General features: G+C 43.2%; 1 protein-coding gene across 2 annotated transcripts in view; it reads right to left on the reverse strand.

Moving 5' to 3' along the window:
• Positions 1-7,646: 7,646 nt before the first annotated feature.
• LOC129725612 (cytoplasmic tRNA 2-thiolation protein 1) overlaps positions 7,647-19,454 on the reverse strand; it is a 70,985-nt gene continuing 59,177 nt past the window's right edge. Inside the window, exon 2 of one of the 2 annotated variants that reach the window (XM_055681642.1) lies at positions 7,647-13,700. In XM_055681642.1, coding sequence (XP_055537617.1) covers positions 7,925-11,041 — 3,117 coding nt within the window. In that variant the 5' untranslated portion in view covers positions 11,042-13,700 and the 3' untranslated portion in view covers positions 7,647-7,924. The remainder of the gene's footprint in view (positions 13,701-19,454) is intronic. The other variant, XM_055681643.1, reaches the window with a different exon arrangement.

Raw genomic sequence — 19,454 nt, forward strand, 5'->3', positions numbered from 1 at the left:
CCCTTCGGATTCCTTCCGAGTAACATTCGCCGGATCGGCGCTGCCGAACTACGTCCGCTTGGACAGGGTTCGTCTACCTGTACGCCTGTTCGTACCGCGGGTCATGCATTGCCAAAACTGTAAGCAGTTAGGTCACACAGCCACCTACTGCTGCAACAAGGCACGCTGTAGCAAGTGCGGAGGCAATCATGCTGAGAACGCTTGCAGTGGGGATACTGAAAAGTGTCTTTATTGCGAGGGAACTCGGCATGACCTTCCGGCATGTCCCGCGTACAAACAGCGCGAGGAAAAAATTAAGCGTTCCCTTAAGGAACGATCAAAGCGCTCTTTTGCAGAAATGCTTAAGAGGGCTGAGCCACCCTCGACAGGAAACATCTTTTCCTTTTTGCCAACTGATGAGGGTACATCTGACGATCCCGTCGAAGGGTGTTCCTATGCCTTGCCAGAGGGATCTAGGAAGAGGAGAATGCTCAACTCTCCTAATCTTTCTCGTAAAGGTCGTAAGATAACCCCTAGCGGAATGACCAATAAGACAACACAAAAAGGAAGCGGTGAAGGAAAACCGAAGCAAGTACCCCCCGGTTTCAATTTCAAATCAAACCAGGAGTACCCACCGCTTCCTGGGGCACCAAAAACCCCTCGTGCACCCATTTCTCGATCAGAAGACATAAAAGAAACAGGGTTCATAAAATTCTCTGATATTGTGGACTGGATATTTAAAACATTCAACATACCAGATCCCCTTCAAAACATTCTTCTTGCCCTTCTCCCAACAGTGAAAACCTTTTTGAAGCAACTCACAGCAACTTGGCCCCTCATTTCAGCTATCGTATCTTTCGATGACTAATACGTTGAAAGAGGTTAGGAATTTTGTCACTGTGTTACAGTGGAACTGCAGAAGTATCATCCCCAAATTTGATTTATTTTCACATTTGATAAACACATACAATTGTGATGCGTTCGCGCTTTGTGAAACTTTTCTCAATTCAAATGACCAACTTAATTTCCACGATTTTAACATCATTCGTCGAGATCGAGACTCACACGGTGGAGGGGTACTTTTAGGGATCAAAAAGTGCTATTGTTTTTTCAGAATCGACCTCCCCTCGATCTCGAATATTGAAGTTGTTTCCATTCAAACGAATATGAATGGAAAAGACCTTTGCCTTGTTTCGTTATATATTCCCCCACCCGCGCGGATTGAACAGAAGCAACTCCTTGATATAGCAGAATTGCTTCCCGCACCTTTTTTGATTTTGGGAGATTTTAACTCTCACTGTTCGCTATGGGGGTCGCTGTACGACGACAACCGATCTTCTTTAATTTGTAACTTGATCGACGACTTCAATATGACACTTTTGAATACTGGGGAAGCGACACGTGTACCTAATCCTCCAGCACGTGAAAGCGTGCTTGACCTATCCCTCTGCTCGACATCACTTGCGTTAGATTGCCAGTGGAAAGTAACCAACGATCCCCACGGTAGTGATCATCTTCCAATCGTTATATCAATTGCTAATGGTTCAACTCCCCCGAACCCAATCAATATTTCCTACGACCTAACACGTAATATTGATTGGAAGCGTTATGAGTCTATTACAGCGGAATCTATCGAGACTCACGAGGAACTTCCTCCGGAGGAAGAATACGCGTTCTTAGCTGGCTTGATAATCGACGCCGCGACGCAAGCTCAGACGAAACCGATACCCGGGGTAACGATTAGACAACGCCCTCCCAACAAATGGTGGGACAAAGAGTGCTCTGAGCTGTACGCGCGAAGGTCCGCGGCGTATAAGGACTACCGGGAGTACGGCACTGTCAACCTACTACGAAAGTACGAGGCACTGGGCAGGCAGATGAAGAGCTTAGTAAAGGCGAAAAAACGCGGGTACTGGCGGCGGTTCGTAAACGCGTTGTCGAGGGAAACAGCGATGAGCACTCTTTGGGATACCGCCAGGCGCATGCGGAACCGTGACGTTTCGAATGAGAGTGAGGAGTATTCAGATCGCTGGATACTCGATTTTGCCAAAAAGGTCTGTCCGGATTCTGTACCGGAACAGAAAACCTTTCGCGACGCGTTTATAGTAACTACGGAAGAGCCTCCATTTTCGATGTTGGAATTTTCAATGGCTCTCCTGTCGTGCAACAATAAGGCTCCAGGGTTAGATAGAATAAAATTCAACCTGTTGAAGAATCTACCCGACTCTGCAAAAAGACGCTTGTTGGACTTGTTCAACAAGTTTCTTGAGCTAAATATTGTTCCGCATAACTGGAGGGAGGTAAAAGTCATTGCTATTCGGAAACCCGGGAAACCTGCCTCTGATCACAATTCATATAGGCCGATTGCGATGCTCTCTTGCAACCGGAAATTAATGGAGAAAATGATCCTCTTACGGTTAGACAACTGGGTCGAAACAAACGGTTTACTTTCAGATACTCAATTTGGCTTTCGCCGGGGCAAAGGGACGAACGATTGCCTAGCGTTGCTTTCTACTGAAATTCAACTCGCATTTGCTCGAAAAGAGCAAATGGCTTCTGCGTTCTTGGATATTAAGGGGGCTTTTGACTCTGTCTCTGTAGAAGTTTTAAGCGCGAAACTTCATTCGCAGGGACTTTCACTAAATCTGAATAACTTTTTGCTCAATTTGTTGTCAGAAAAGCATATGTATTTCTCACATGGCGATTCGACAACTTCCCGAATTAGTTACATGGGCCTTCCCCAGGGCTCATGTTTAAGTCCTCTCTTATATAATTTTTACGTCAATGACATCGATGAATGTCTTGCAAATTCATGCACGCCTAGGCAACTTGCAGACGATAGCGTTGTATCCATTACTGGTAGCGAGGCTAGCGATCTGCAAGGACCATTGCAAGATACCTTAGACAATTTGTCTGAATGGGCTCTTAAGCTGGGTATCGAATTCTCTCCGGAGAAAACTGAGTTGGTCGTTTTTTCTAGGAAGCATAACCCAGCTCAGCTGCAGCTCCTACTAACGGGTAAAACGATCTCTCAGGTTTTAGTCGCTAAATATCTCGGGGTCTGGTTCGACTCTAAATGCACCTGGGCTTGTCATATTAGGTATCTGACACGAAAATGCCAACAGAGGATTAATTTTCTTCGTACGATTACCGGAACCTGGTGGGGAGCCCACCCAGGAGACCTTCTAAGGCTTTACCAAACAACGATATTGTCAGTTCTTGAGTACGGCTGTTTCTGCTTTCGCTCCGCCGCGAACACGCACATTATAAAATTAGAGAGAATACAATATCGTTGTTTGCGTATTGCCTTGGGTTGCATGCAGTCGACCCATACGATGAGTCTTGAAGTGTTAGCGGGTATTCTTTCGTTGAAACATCGTTTTTGGAATCTCTCTTACCGGTTGCTAATTCGATGCACAGTTATGAACCCATTAGTAATTGAAAATTTCGAGAGGTTGGTCGACCTTCAATCTCAATCCAGATTTATGACTTTATATTTTGACTATATGGCTCAAGATATTAATCCTTCTTCATACGATTCCTCCAATGTCGCACTTTTAGATACTTCTAATAATGCTATATTCTTCGACACCACCATGAAACAAGACATTTCTGGTATCCCGGATCAATTGCGACCCCAAGAGATCCCTAAGATTTTTTCGAATAAGTTTAAACATGTTAGTTATGATAAAAGGTTATACACTGACGGATCTAATCTAGATGAGTCCACTGGCTTCGGTGTTTTCCACGAAAATTTTACCGCCTCCTACAAACTCGATGCTCCTGCTTCCGTGTACGTCGCAGAACTTGCTGCTATTCAGTACTCTCTTGAAATCATCGAAACCCTACCCACAGACCACTACTTCATCTTCACAGATAGTCTCAGTGCCATTGAGGCTCTGCGATCGATGAAGCCTGTGAAGCACACCCCGTATTTCCTGGGGAAAATACGGCGGTTTTTAAGTGCTTTAACAGATAAAAATTACCGGGTTACCTTAGCGTGGGTCCCTTCTCATTGCTCGATTCCGGGTAATGAAAAGGCTGACTCTTTTGCTAAGATGGGTGCTATTGATGGCGATATTTATGAAAGACCAATTGCTTATGATGAATTTTATAGCATTTTGCGTCAGAGAACACTCAACAGTTGGCAATCATCATGGAACTCAGATGAACTGGGACGGTGGCTACATTCCATTTTTCCTAAGGTATCGACGAAAGCATGGTTCAAGGGGTTGGATGTCGGTCGGGACTTCATTCGCGTGATGTCCAGACTTATGTCCAATCACTACACGTTAAACACGCATCTCTTTCGTATAGGGCTTGTAGACAGTAATCACTGCGTTTGTGGCGATGGCTACCATGACATCGAGCATGTTGTTTGGTCGTGTACCGAATACTGTGGTGTTAGGTCCGAGCTTATAGATTCCCTTCGGGCCCGAGGAAAACAACCGAACGTACCCGTTAGAGACATTCTGGGAAGCGGTGATCTCCAGTACATGACACAGCTATACTGCTTTCTGAAAAACGCTGACATTAAAATTTAAAATTTTCTTTGTCTATTTGTCAGATTAAGGATACAAATATGCTATGCTGAAGACACGGAAACGAAGAGCCCGCATCTATGCTTACACAAATATTTTGAACCCACAACAAACAAGAATACAATTGCTCTACCAGTTGAAAAACAAAGTTCCAAAATAGTTTTAAGTCAAAATTGTATCTCCCCTCCTCTCACCTTAAATCCCCACTAGCTCGTAGTCGGCCGCGAGAATAAAGTAAAGGCCTCCCTCTTTTCCCTGCTAACGTAGAATCAATACGAATTGTACTTGGCTCAGTAAAACAGAAAATGTATCGTGCCGTGTCAAATAAACTAATTTAAACCATTGAATCGTGAGCAGGCAAATGATCTACTGACGAAATGCATAGAAACAGATATTGGGATTGTAGAGAGCATGTCGGAAACAGCAGATTTTAGTGATCTTCGAGCTTCACTATCGAGCCTTGAATTAGAGTTGATAGCGTTGAGGAAGTTTCGAGCGGAACTCGAGACGTCTTTGCCTGATAAGAGAGTAAATTTTTCGGTTGATAGTATCCTAAATTTTAACGATCAGCGATAACGATTTTAGCGATCACTGTGTCTTTACTTAATTCATCCGTCTGCACAACCCACTCAGTTTATACCGGCACCACTCCGAAGGTGTCATTTATAAACAGCACGCACTATCCAAGACCGATTACTACCCCAGCAGTTCAGACTCAGCCGAGTGTGCAAGCGAGTAACTCAACCATTGTTAACCAGCTAACGAGTATTCCCGGTGCAGTTAATCCGTGGGCAGGATACACCCCAAGCATCACTGTAATAGATTCGAGTACAAGCATGAATTCTAGTCGGCTACCCTGGACTGTCACGTCCATTCAAGCGCTTCCTAGCAATCATAGACAGAACGGACTATACACACAAACCCCCATTTCAGTTTCATTTCCGGGCCATGTGATTGGCAATCAAAATCAAACGAATTTCTTACCTTACCAACAAGGCCAAGGTCCAAGAAATACCGAGCCATAATCCCATCCACGTTATACCAGTTTCAGAGTTCCAACCGCGATCAGTCGTAACGACTACTAATCGGACCCTGCCAGTATCGCAATGGAACATCGAGAAGTATTCGGGCACTGATCAAGGCACGAAATTAAATGAATTCTTAGCTCTCGTAGGTCAGCTTGCTCTGTCAGAACATGTGTCTGAGGGAGAATTATTTGATTCGGCCTTTCATCTATTTACTGGACCAGCTGCTAACTGGTACCTGTCTATGAGGTCCAGTTACCGGCTACAAAATTGGCAACACCTTGTGCATGAGTTGCGCAAAACGTTTCGTCAACCTTGATAAACTCTTGCTTGCTCAGTGGGTGTTGGGTGAGGGAAGAGTCATGCAACGTTTGGAAACGAGCCCACAGCTTGCCTTCATTCACCACTTTATAGTTCATTCGACACAAAACACATCGGGAAACAAACCAACTTACAGGGGTGAACCACCAGGCCAATATGCTGCCACACGACTCCGACAAACTGAGAGACTTTTGTAAAACACCTAAGCGACGACTAAATTTGAAAACGTCGAAACGAAATAAGAAACCAGGTGTGAAACCAAGGGAAATCGCGCTTTAAAACAATAGATAAATAGCTTACATAACTAATTTATTTCCCCTGTCCCGACATGTTGTTTCTTAACCTAAGTTACTTGGTTTACTGTTCTTGTTCCTCCGGATCCGTATAACTAAACACGAGTCGGCGTCCCGAACATCGTGGCGTTGGACGATTTTCCGTTCAATGGCAGTGCTCGATCGTTGTGCCGGGCCAATAGCGTCCAGACAGCACCTTCGAAGATATATATGCGAGGGATTGGCGTTCCACAAAATGGCGGGTTCAGACTCTTTGTCCTCTGACAATGGATGGCACCGCCTCAAGCGTAGAGCTAGAACCAAGAATAAAAGGCCCCTCGAGGACCTATTCGACGGAGATTAGCCATCTTGTTGTAAGAACTAGTGATCCCTAAGTCACTCTTAATCGCCTTAATTTCTAATCGTAATAGCTAAATAATTTGCTTTACCTTTTTTCCCTTGTTTTAATAGATATACGTATAGTTTTTCTGTCAATCTTGTCTTCTGACCTTTTTAAACCGTTTAGCACTATAATAGTAAGTTTGACATCAGTTAGGTCTTTTTTACAAATTCACATTTTTGACATCTTCAGTATTTTAACAACTTGACAATAACAATTTTAAAACATTTTAATCACCTAATAGTACAATTTTCTAATTAATCACTGCGAAAACTCCCCGTATTTCACACATAGCGTAAACCTTAAGTACGGTAAAAAACTTTATACGCGCACCTCTGAATCGTTAGCTGTTTTAGCCGAAAGAGAACCCCCTTAGAATTGCCTCGTCGTTTATATGTGAACTGTCATTTCCGAATCGGGAGTGCCACGAACACTCCCGAGTCGTAATGAACTGTTCAGTAGGCCACTCATTCCTTTTGACCCACCCTGTGGATCCGAATACCTAGGTTGTCTCCTCAATGCATCTGTGAACGAACCCTTATGAGTGACCCCTCCGTCCCAGACGCGACGCGACAGACTTGGAGGGATATCACTCAACCCTGTTGAAGTAGTAATGGTGATACTATTGACAAGCTTTCCTATATGGGAGACCCCTCCGTCCTAGACGTTAAACGACAGACTTGGAGGGATATCACTCATGTAGATGTGCTCTGAATCCAGGGTAGGATCTGGGAGGTGGGGATTTTAACCGGGCAAGTCTGGATGAAGTTTCAATTGTGGCGGAGCCAGCACACGCAATGTAACCGAAGGTTACAATACCCCATCGTATCCCCTCTCGTAGTTGCCTAAAAATCTCCTAACCTGATTTCCGCCAGTTCATTAGTCCCCTATCTTGACACTGAGAAACAATTTGCGTTACAAACTATTCTCGTCTCCCTTTGCTGCCTATCGGTGCCGTTGTGTTTGTAAGCTCACTTCCCTTCTTCAACCGGAGAAGCGAAAGAACTCACCTCCACTAACACTAATGCTTTAACTGTCAAACGCATATCTCGCCTCGCGAGTGATCCAGTTTCAATTACCGACTGTCAGCATCTTAGACCCTCTCGTTCAACTATCACGAACAATTATGTACGGGAAAAAAAGTAGTTTTCGCGCCTATCAAGGGCCTCTGGATTTTTCCGAATTTAACGCCCACTAAGAGATCGCTTTTTGACTGCTACAACAGGTTAAGTTAAACAAAATATATATATAGATGAACTCCCGCAACAAAGTATTTCCATCATTACAGCCATCATGCAATCAAAACAAGACGTGAATCGCATAAATAAATTTTGGCTACGATAAGTATGGACAATTACAATCAAGAAAGTAGTCACAAATTTTATTTTATCTCTCCGGTTTCAGGTCGGCTGCCGAAAAGACGCCGATAGGCTTCCCTTCTTCATTTGCGAGCTCATATGAGCTAGTTCCTACCCGAGCCCGAATGACGCAAGGGACATATAATGCATCGAGCTTGGAGTTATAATTGTCCATCGCGGAAGATTGACGAAAATTTCTGCGCCAAACTTTTTGCCCCACCGAGTAAATAGGGGCGGCTTGTTTTGAACGCAGGTGATAATTTTTAATATTTTTCTCGTGTGCTTTCCTCAAATTTTTCATTACCATAGAGTAAATTTTTTCATCCACCTGCCCCTTTCTCCTTACCCTCTCGTCATCTGCAATCTCTTCCATGTCCCGATCTACCCGGTGTTCGTCCCCCTTTTCTATTATTTCATGTCCGAAAAGGATCCTGTATGGAGAAAATCCCGTAGCAGAGTGCGGGGTGCTATTTAGGCAAAATTCAATTTGCGATACCCGTGTGTCCCATAGCTTTTGATCCTGTGTCACGTAGGACCTTATGCATGAGTTTATAGTACGGTTCAACCGTTCCACAGGGTTGGCTTGACTATGGTGTCGAGAATTGGTCCAGTGTTGTACACCATACTTTGTTAGTAGAGCCTTGAACTCTTTGGAGAGGAAAGTCGTAGCATTGTCCGAGATCAGGAACTCTGGGACTGAATATCGTCGAAACCAACTTTCTTCCAAAATGTTAACCACCTGGGATACATTGATCCGTTTTACGGGGACCAATAAGCACCACTTTGAAAATAAATCCATAATCGCAAGCAAGTGTGCATGTCCAGTTTTGCTCCTAGGAAGTGACTGAATAAAATCTATCGCGATGATTTGAAAGGGCTTGGTGGTAATTCGTTGGTTGCCTGGTTCTGGAGTTTGAGAACGATTAGCAGGTTTTATTTTGCGGCACAAGGAGCAGCGAGCAATGTATTCTCTTACATGTGTTCCCATTTTAGGCCAAAAATATTTTCTTTTAATTTTTGCTAAGGTTTTCTCCATCCCCAAATGTAGACTGTCGTCGTGTTCTTCAACAAGAATTTTTTCTATCATTTGTTCTGGTACACAGGTTTTCCAGGTAAAGTGATAATCTAATGAGTCGCTTGGAGCGGAACTGATTTTTTTAAGAGTAGAGTTTTCGATTCTATAATCTTTATATTTTTCAGGGTAAGTATTTACTTTCTTGACCATGTCAGCGTACCAGCCAGTAGTAGCCTCCATTGCTTCCACAGAACGTGATAAGGCATCTGCCACTATATTTTCAGAACCTTTCCGGTGTAAAATTGTCATATCATGCCGTTGGAGATCAATACTCCATCGGCATAACCGAGATGATGTACGCCAGCTACTGCGCATAATATAAGTTAGGGCCGAGGCATCAGTGTAGACCGTGAATTTAGTACCTTCGACGTAACATCTAAATTTTTCTATGGATTTAAGAACTGCTAGTCCTTCCTTCTCCGTTGCACAATATCGTTGCTGAGTAGTCGATAACTTTTGTGAAAAGTAGGCAACCGGTTTTTCTACCCCATCGTGACTTTGTGTCAGAATCGAGGCAATTGCGACGTCGCTGGCATCGCAGTGAATCGCAAAAGGTAGTTTGAAATTCGGATTAGTAAGTATGGGAGCGCTTATCAAGTGGGTTTTAATATTGATAAAGGAGGCTTCGGCCCGTTCATTCCAGTGAATCGTTTTAGGCTTATTCCGTAGTAAGTCTGTTAATGGCTGTGTAACTTCACTATAGTTAGCCAAAAACCTCCTATAGTAGTTACACATCCCTAGAAACCTCCTTAATGCTCGTAGGGATTTTGGTCGCTCATAATTGACGATGGCGGATACCCGATCTGGATTTGGTCGAAGACCCCCACGTCCTAGAATATACCCCAGGTAAGGTACTTTAGTCACGCCAAACCGCGATTTAGAAATATTAATAGACAGGTTGGCGGCTTTGAGTCTAGCGGCCACTTCTTCAAGCAGCGCCAAATGTTCTTCGAAGGTGTCGCTGACAATAATGATATCGTCCAGATACACAAATACCTTAGGTTCCAATTCACCGCTGCCGAGCACTCTGTCCATCAATCGTGACAGCGTAGCCGGACTATTTACCAGCCCAAAGGGCATTCTAGTAAATTGATATAGGCCACGTCCTAACACGGAAAAAGCGGTATATTTTCGAGACCTAGGGTGCAAAGGAACCTGAAGGAAAGCTTTAGACAAGTCTATAGTTGTAATATACTCGGACCCTCCAAGTCTGCTTAATATGCGATCCGCATGTGGGAGAGGATACGAATCTCGCACAGTGCGTTCGTTTATTTTACGGGCATCTAAACATAGGCGCACTGTATCGTCCGGTTTATCTACTGGGACAAGGCGCAGTGCCCAGTCGCTGTAGGATTTTTCAATTATTTTAAACTTTAACATTTTGTCTAGCTCAGCATTGATTTGTTGTTGCCTGGACGGGGAGGTCGGAAATGGATTAATACGGACTGGTGGAAGTTTTTTTGCTTCCTCGGTCAGTTCGATTCGATGACTGATCCAGTCCGTAGTTTCTAACGTCTCTTCATCTGCAATTTTAAATTTTTTTTTTACTTTTTCAAGTTGTTCTTTTTGTCGGTTACTAAGCCGAGTTTCCTCGTGATCAATAGCTGGTTCTACATCTTCGTTGCTTTCTATGCTTTCGATTTTAGCTTTTTGAACGGTGGGGGTAATATGGAAATTATTCCAAAAATTCATTCCTAACAACAATTTTCTTTTCAGCGACGGGACCACTAAGGTTTCAATAATCTTAGTCTCCTCATTAAAAGTGATTGGAAGGTACACTGTTCCTCTAACTTCCAAATCCTGTCCATTGGCAGTTTTTAAGCACATGTCTGATGGAAATATACGTAAATCCAACTTTCCAAGCAATTTCAGCGCCCCGATTCCCAGTATACTTAAATGGGCCCCACTATCAAGAAGACCCACCAGTACGTTACCGAAAACGGATACTTCTACGAAAGGCCTATTATCACTTTCAGGATAAATTATAACTTCATTCAGTTCAAAATTATTGGTATCAAAATAATCGTTTGGGGATACTTTATCAAATCCTAAAGATTGTAAAGCAGCCATTTGCTCCTTGGTAGTGAGGGTCTTTACGAACGCTCGACTTGTCGGCCCTCGGGGACAGTCTTGATCGCGTTTTTTTCACAGAACGGGCATGTGGTCGTATCCACATTGGGAAACCCACATCTGATGCAATATTTATGTTTCGGTCTTTCACAATCTCGGGCATGATGCCCCTTAAGTCTGCAGTTGAAACAATACCCCTCTTTAAGAGGTTGGTATGCATTAAGCAAAGCTTCTTATCCGGTTTGGTTTGTTTTCGGTATACTATTATTTCCGTTTCTTTTAACTTCTTCATCCGAACTACGCGACTGTAAATTGGAGTTGTAATAATGACGCGTTTTTTGCGGTTCATTTTCTGTTTTACGATACGATTTAGGTTTTGTCCCGGTGTGAACCTCGTTCACTTGGGCAGCTTTCCCGCGGTAGTTGCTATCGTTCGCGGGTGTTTGAAATTTATACCAATAAGTAGCATCTAGACGCCTACCGAAATGTTTGAGATCCGCGAGATTGTCGATATCTTTCGAGATCACGTGTCCTTTGTAATCAGCGCGCATGTTACGGTACACTATGTCGAACTTCTTCCGCTCGGTTATAGGTTTGGTAAGGGAGTTGAAAAGCGTTTGCATGTCCATGTAATAATCTTGGAATCTTTCGCGTGGGCCTTGTTTCCGATTAATAGCACGTGTCTCACAAAAGTGATCGTGGTCCGGACTTAAAAATTCGCGCTTTAGTTCTTTTTTTAACTGATCCCAGGAAGTGAAATCGTCGTTTTCCACTCCTGTCATAAACCAGGTTTTAGCGGGCCCACCGAATAAGTGAATTGCCGATCGAAATAGTTCTTTGTTAGACATTTTCTCGGATTTCGCGTAAAACTCAACTTCTTTAATAAATTTCATCAGCGACTGGCCATTGTCCGCGCCATCGTACCTTAATCTCCAGTCGGATACTGGCCTACCTTTGCTCGATCGATGCAAACGATTTTTATATTTTGTTTCGCGGCGCGACCTATCTGATGACCAACCCGATTTAGAATCTGTTTCATCTAAGTTACGCGGGCGTGTAGCATTACGATCTCTATGCGGAGCGTCGTCTATAACATTTTCTTCGAGAGAACTTTGCTTTCTACCACCCTGATCTCCCAAAGAAGTGAGTTTTGAATTTAAATTTTCTGCGGAATTAAAATGTAACATCCGCTGTGCTGCCCACATTTGCATAGGTGGTGGGCCGAACATCCACGGATATGCACATGCCTGCATGAAGGATTGCAACATATTCTGGTTTGGTCCCTGATTTTGGACAAAAGCTGAATTTTCTACCGATTGTAATTGTCTTCTCACTTGTCTCCCAGGCGTTACGAATGGTAAATCTGTATCATGGCTAGACCCCGACGCGTTATTTCCGCTATTCGGATCTGCTGAACTAATTTGTGTGTTAGACATGGATTGATTAATCTGATTCACTATTTTATGCTGACCCTCAGGTGAAAAAATGGAAAAGAAATTATTGTACGTTCCGCGAATACACGTTTCAATCGTGTCGATATCGTTGAGATCCTCCTCACTATCCATATTATCCGTTAATCGTTTCACACGCGCAAAGTAATGTACGAGCCGCGTTTTCAACCCAACGCGCGCGCCTTCATATTTTTTTTTATGTAAAAGAAAATCTTTAATTTGCTTAAGATTTCTGTCTACAATCGCAATCTCCTCTTCGACCGTCGTTTCTAACCGATCAAAATCTATATTCGCATTGTTATTACATTTCTCGACTTTTAGTCTCTCCTTCAGACGTCTCGCAATCGTCGAACGTGTTTCCTGCTCTGTAAACTCAATGCCCCGAATTTTTAATTCATATTCCACTTCCTCTCTTTCCAAATGGTGAACCAAAAGGTTCTTATACTGTAAATCAAATTCAATGTCCATCATTAAAATCTTCGTTTGGAGGACGAAGTAAGCGTAATCAGGAATCTGATTTTACCCTCCCCCTTTTTCTTACGCAGCTCTGTTAATTCTCGTGGGTTTTGTATGTTGGGCGCCAATTGATAAACTCTTGCTTGCTCAGTGGGTGTTGGGTGAGGGAAGAGTCATGCAACGTTTGGAAACGAGCCCACAGCTTGCCTTCATTCACCACTTTATAGTTCATTCGACACAAAACACATCGGAAAACAAACCAACTTACAGGGGTGAACCACCAGGCCAATATGCTGCCACACGACTCCGACAAACTGAGAGACTTTTGTAAAACACCTAAGCGACGACTAAATTTGAAAACGTCGAAACGAAATAAAAAACCAGGTGTGAAACCAAGGGAAATCGCGCTTTGAAACAATAGATAAATAGCTTACATAACTAATTTATTTCCCCTGTCCCGACATGTTGTTTCTTAACCTAAGTTACTTGGTTTACTGTTCTTGTTCCTCCGGATCCGTATAACTAAACACGAGTCGGCGTCCCGAACATCGTGGCGTTGGACGATTTTCCGTTCAATGGCAGTGCTCGATCATTGTGCCGGGCCAATAGCGTCCAGACAGCACCTTCGAAGATATATATGCGAGGGATTGGCGTTCCACAAAATGGCGGGTTCAGACTCTTTGTCCTCTGACAATGGATGGCACCGCCTCAAGCGTAGAGCTAGAACCAAGAATAAAAGGCCCCTCGAGGACCTATTCGACGGAGATTAGCCATCTTGTTGTAAGAACTAGTGATCCCTAAGTCACTCTTAATCGCCTTAATTTCTAATCGTAATAGCTAAATAATTTGCTTTACCTTTTTTCCCTTGTTTTAATAGATATACGTATAGTTTTTCTGTCAATCTTGTCTTCTGACCTTTTTAAACCGTTTAGCACTATAATAGTAAGTTTGACATCAGTTAGGTCTTTTTTACAAATTCACATTTTTGACATCTTCAGTATTTTAACAACTTGACAATAACAATTTTAAAACATTTTAATCACCTAATAGTACAATTTTCTAATTAATCACTGCGAAAACTCCCCGTATTTCACACATAGCGTAAACCTTAAGTACGGTAAAAAACTTTATACGCGCACCTCTGAATCGTTAGCTGTTTTAGCCGAAAGAGAACCCCCTTAGAATTGCCTCGTCGTTTATATGTGAACTGTCATTTCCGAATCGGGAGTGCCACGAACACTCCCGAGTCGTAATGAACTGTTCAGTAGGCCACTCATTCCTTTTGACCCACCCTGTGGATCCGAATACCTAGGTTGTCTCCTCAATGCATCTGTGAACGAACCCTTATGAGTGACCCCTCCGTCCCAGACGCGACGCGACAGACTTGGAGGGATATCACTCAACCCTGTTGAAGTAGTAATGGTGATACTATTGACAAGCTTTCCTATATGGGAGACCCCTCCGTCCTAGACGTTAAACGACAGACTTGGAGGGATATCACTCATGTAGATGTGCTCTGAATCCAGGGTAGGATCTGGGAGGTGGGGATTTTAACCGGGCAAGTCTGGATGAAGTTTCAATTGTGGCGGAGCCAGCACACGCAATGTAACCGAAGGTTACAACCTGAACTCGATTCAATGATGAGGTCTCGTGTCTATCAGAGATACCAGCAAAAACATGAAACGTTCCAGAACTATTTCTTCGACATTGAAAAAATGTTAAGGTCCATGACTACTCAAATGAGCGACCAAGAGAAATTAGAAATTATTAAACGAAATCTTCGTGTAGACAATAAAAAGGCTTTACTCTGGAAGGATATTCAAACCCTTCCCGATCTGGTTGAAGCTGGAAATTGAATTGATGCTTCAAATTTCTCACTATATCATACTGTTTTCGGCAATCTATAGTCCACTAACGTGATTGACCATACTAACCTTTCGAGCGACAGAACTGAAAAATGGAAACCGCGCGAAAATCAAAACCGCAATGACAATAGAAAACCAGCAAACCCCAAATTCGAATCGACCGGTCGCGTGTTGCGATCGGAAACACAACGAAGTGAAATGGGAAGAAAACCTACCACGCCGAAGGCTCTGAACGCTGAAAACCCGCAGGAAGGGCCTTTCAAGCCACGTAGGACAATTGACTTTCTTGTCGCGGGTTTCAATCCGCCAGGACCAGATGTCTGTCTAAATTGTCGCTTGCCCAGTCATCAAATAGAACAGTGTCCATCCCTAAAAGGTTTAATTTGCTACATATGCGGCTTTAAAGGGTTCGATACGCAAAATTGCCCCTACTGTCGAAAAAACGGACAGACGATGAACGAAAATCGCCGGTCATCAGAGAAAAACGCGTAACGACTTCTAATTATGACTCTGAGCCAAAGTGCTGGAGCCCCGTCGGTCAGGAAATGTTCTCCGATCAGACACCACAGATTTTAGAGATTACACTTCCCGACTGTTTTGATAATCGACCATACGCGTGGGTAGACATTAACAATTTAAGAATTAAAGGTTTGTTAGATTCAGGTAGTAATCGTACGCTTATCAGCAAGAGTTTATTACAACGCTTAGGTCGCTGTAAAATAAAATCGCTCAAAGAAAGATTAGAACTTCGGTCTGCTGATGGAAGCAGGTTGAATATTATCGGAGAAATTTACTTACCCTTTAAATTTGATGGAAAGACTAAAGTAGTACCTACCTTGGTGGTAGAGGATTTGATCATAGAATGCCTGCTAGGTATGACCTTTTGGTCACGCTTCAACATTTATCCCCAGATACAACAGTGTGCTCTCACGGAGATAGAAAACGCACAATCCGAGGGCCAGAAACTTGAAACAACACTATCACCTAAAGAAATGCAATCTCTAGAACAGGTGAAACAGTTGTTCAAAGTAGCAAACCCTGATTGCTTGTCGGTCACTCCACTAATCGAACACACTATAGAGATTTCAAGTGAATGGAAAGCTAAGACCCCAGCTTGCCAATACCCCTACACCATGTCCCCTAGAATAAGAGAGAAAGTAACAGAAGAACACGATCGTTTGCTTCGGGTAGGAATCATCGAAAGAGCCAATTCAGACTGGTCTCTGAATGTAGTACCAGTAATTAGGCCTTCGGGTAAAGTCAGACTTTGCTTGGATGCGCGCAAATTGAATGAGCGAACGGTGAGAGACGCCTATCCTTCGCCGCATCCAGGTCGTATTTTGGGACAATAACCAAAAGCCAAGTACTTGAGTACTATAGATCTTTCCGAAGCATTCCTACAAATCCCCTTAGAAAAACGATCGAGACGATATACAGCTTTCAGCATCCAGGGAAAAGGCATGTTCCAATTCACCCGGTTACCATTCGGCTTAGCCAACAGCCCGGCTACTCTGTCTCGGCTGATGGACCAGGTTTTAGGCCACGGTGAATTGGAACCAAATGTCTTTGTCTATCTGGATGACTTGATTGTTGTCAGCAATTCTTTTTCGGAACATCTTCGGCTATTGAGAGAAGTTGCTCGTCGATTGATATCAGCTAATCTAACAATAAACTTAGATAAGTCCAAGTTTGGTGTGAGCGAGTTGCCATTCCTAGGATATTTGCTTACAACCGAAGGGTTGCGAGCAAACCCAGAAAAAGTACGAGCCATTGTGGAGTACGAACGACCGACCACCGTCACAAAATTGCGGAGATTCCTAGGAATGGCCAACTACTATCGGCGGTTTATAGATGATTTCAGTGGCACGACAGCTGCTTTAACTGATCTTCTAAAAACCGAAGCAAAAATAATGGAGTGGAATGAACAGGCGGAGGAAGCTTTCTGCACAATTAAAGAAAAGCTAATTACTTCTCCCATCCTAGTGAGTCCTGATTTTGAAAAAGAATTTTCAATTCAAACGGATGCTAGTGACGTGGCTGTGGCCGGGGTACTAACCCAGGAACAAGCTGGACAGGAGAGAGTCATAGCTTATTTCTCACACAAACTTACCACGCCGCAGAAGAATTATCACGCCTGTGAGAAAGAAGCATTGGCTGCTCTTCTGTCCATTGAAGCATTTCGGGGATATATCGAGGGTTCGCACTTTACACTTGCTACGGATTCTTCCGCCCTCACCCACATTTTGACCACTAAATGGAAAGTTTCATCACGTTGTAGTCGATGGAGTTTAACTCTGCAACACTACGATATGACCATTATCCACCGAAAGGGAAAGGACAAAGTGGGAGCGGATGCACTGTCTCGTTGTGTGGCGATGGTGTCAACTCGTTCGACCACGTCGTGGTACGAAGATCTGAAACAAAAAGTTCTCAGTCAACCTGACAAATTTGTGGATGGCGCCCTACACAAATTTATTTCCGTACCGAACCACCCGTACGATTATAAATTCGAATGGAAATTGGTAGTCCCTCCTGAAAAGCGTGAGTCGATATCAAAAGACTGCCACGACAATGCCATGCACTTAGGTTTCGAGAAAACGCTAGCCAGAGTTAGACGGCGTTACTATTGGCCTAAAATGTCCCGAGATGTTAAACTTTACGTCCAAAACTGTGATACCTGTAAGGAAACCAAAGCAGCGCATGTGCCAGTAGTGCCACCCATGGGTGAGCAAAGGGTTACCACGCATCCTCGGCAAGTTATTGCCGTCGATTACGTTGGGTCCTTGCCTAGAAGCAAAAGTGGGCACCAACATCTTTTGGTTGTCCTTGACGTCTTTAGTAAATGGGTGATGCTTACACCAGTCCGAAGGGTAGATAGCAAGTCACTCTGCACAATCCTCAAAAATCACTGGTTTCTTCGTCTTTCTACACCACAAGCAAGAATCACTGATAACGCATCGGTCTTTCTGTCCCGAGAATTCAAAGGTCTACTAGAACAGTTCGAGGTACAACATTGGCTAAGTTCGAAATATCACTCCCAGGCAAACCCTGTGGAGCGAGTGAATCGAACTGTCAATGCTGCCATTAGAACTTACGTACGCGAAGATCAAAGACTCTGGGACAGCAAGATCGCGGAAATAGAAAAGATATTAAACACTTCCGTACACAGCGCTACTAAACTAACACCGTTCTTCATAGTGCATGGGCACGAGTCGTTCGATAGAGGAACCGAACACCGATTGGTCGCAACAACGAATGCTCCCACCGACGAAGAACGCGATAAAACCAAGCAAGAAATGCTTTACCATTTAGTCCAGAAAAATTTTGAAAAGGCGTATGAAGATGGACGACGAAGATACAATTTGCGACAACATGAAACAGTCGAACGCAGCCGCAGGATATAATGCTAAATATGGTCCTATGTATCTTCCCGCAAGAGTCCGATCGAAAATAGGATCTTCGTCATACCAGTTGGAAGATCTGCAGGGTAAAAATCTGGGTGTGTGGCCAGCTGCCCACCTCAAGCCCAGTTAGTGTATTTGCTGTTATGTTGTCTTGTACATCATTGCGGAATAATACAATTTTTATATGCTTCACTGCAGTTCGTTGCACACGGATTGTAGTTGATCTAAAAACAAAAAAAAATAAACAAAAAAAATGCAATCTGTCAGAGGTTGAAGTCCGACGACTAAACCTTACCCAATAATGCTGCTTTGCAATCACAACATAACCAGTTGTTCCTTCTCGATACCACGAGTTCGATCCGCTCCATTTTAATCTTCGTTAGATTTAGTCCACCGCTCCGTTTGGGAAGATTTCCAAATAGTAAAATAAAATTAAAGAAAACTGTGCACTCGTTGTTGTCTCACGAAATGTGAACCACGATGAATTTACTGTCAAAAAACGAGATCCGAATTGACAACTGCAGTGTCACCGCTGGAAAAAGCGGCTCGCATCTCGTTATGAAATTCGAAAGTGGAGGGGCACGTCAGTAGAATTTATAACTGCTCTCCGTTCGAAACTAGGGTTTGAATCGGTTGATGTTAGGTATTTTCGAGGACGATAAACTAAAATTTATGGCTGGAGTTAATGGGTGACCTAGGTTGCTAGAAATAAACATTTTCGCTGGAGACCAGAGTCTTATCGACGATGAAGGTCAGTAGCAGGACTTCTGATAAAAGAAGGTAACCCTGAAAATAGCGTGGAGTTGACGAACGTCAACGTTGAAGCCTTATGACCCCGAAAATGATTAATCAGGCAACTAGGTTACCATGAAACCAGGATGAAACCAGGAAAGAGCAAGGCGGAAAGAAAGAGCCTTGTGGGAAGGAGAATACCCTTCTAGTGACAAGAAATGCTATAGTCACAGAAGCTAGAATAAATAGAATTAGAATGAGCGAATGGACATGAATGAAACGGGGGAGAATGTTTGAAAATTAAAGACGCGTCAATTGAATGGGATGTATGAAAGAATAAAAATGAATGGAGAAATAGTAGAATTAGGTTTTTTCTTTGTATAAAACAAAGGAGTACGAAAATGGAATGGGAGTAAATTAGAATGTTTTCCCGTGGAAAAATAAAAAGCCACAAAGAATGGTAAGAAGAAGTAGTTCGGAAAATTAGGAGAGGTAGAAGCATGAT

This window comes from Wyeomyia smithii, chromosome 2 (genome assembly GCF_029784165.1).
Source record: "Wyeomyia smithii strain HCP4-BCI-WySm-NY-G18 chromosome 2, ASM2978416v1, whole genome shotgun sequence".
In the NCBI taxonomy this organism is placed as follows: domain Eukaryota; kingdom Metazoa; phylum Arthropoda; class Insecta; order Diptera; family Culicidae; genus Wyeomyia; species Wyeomyia smithii.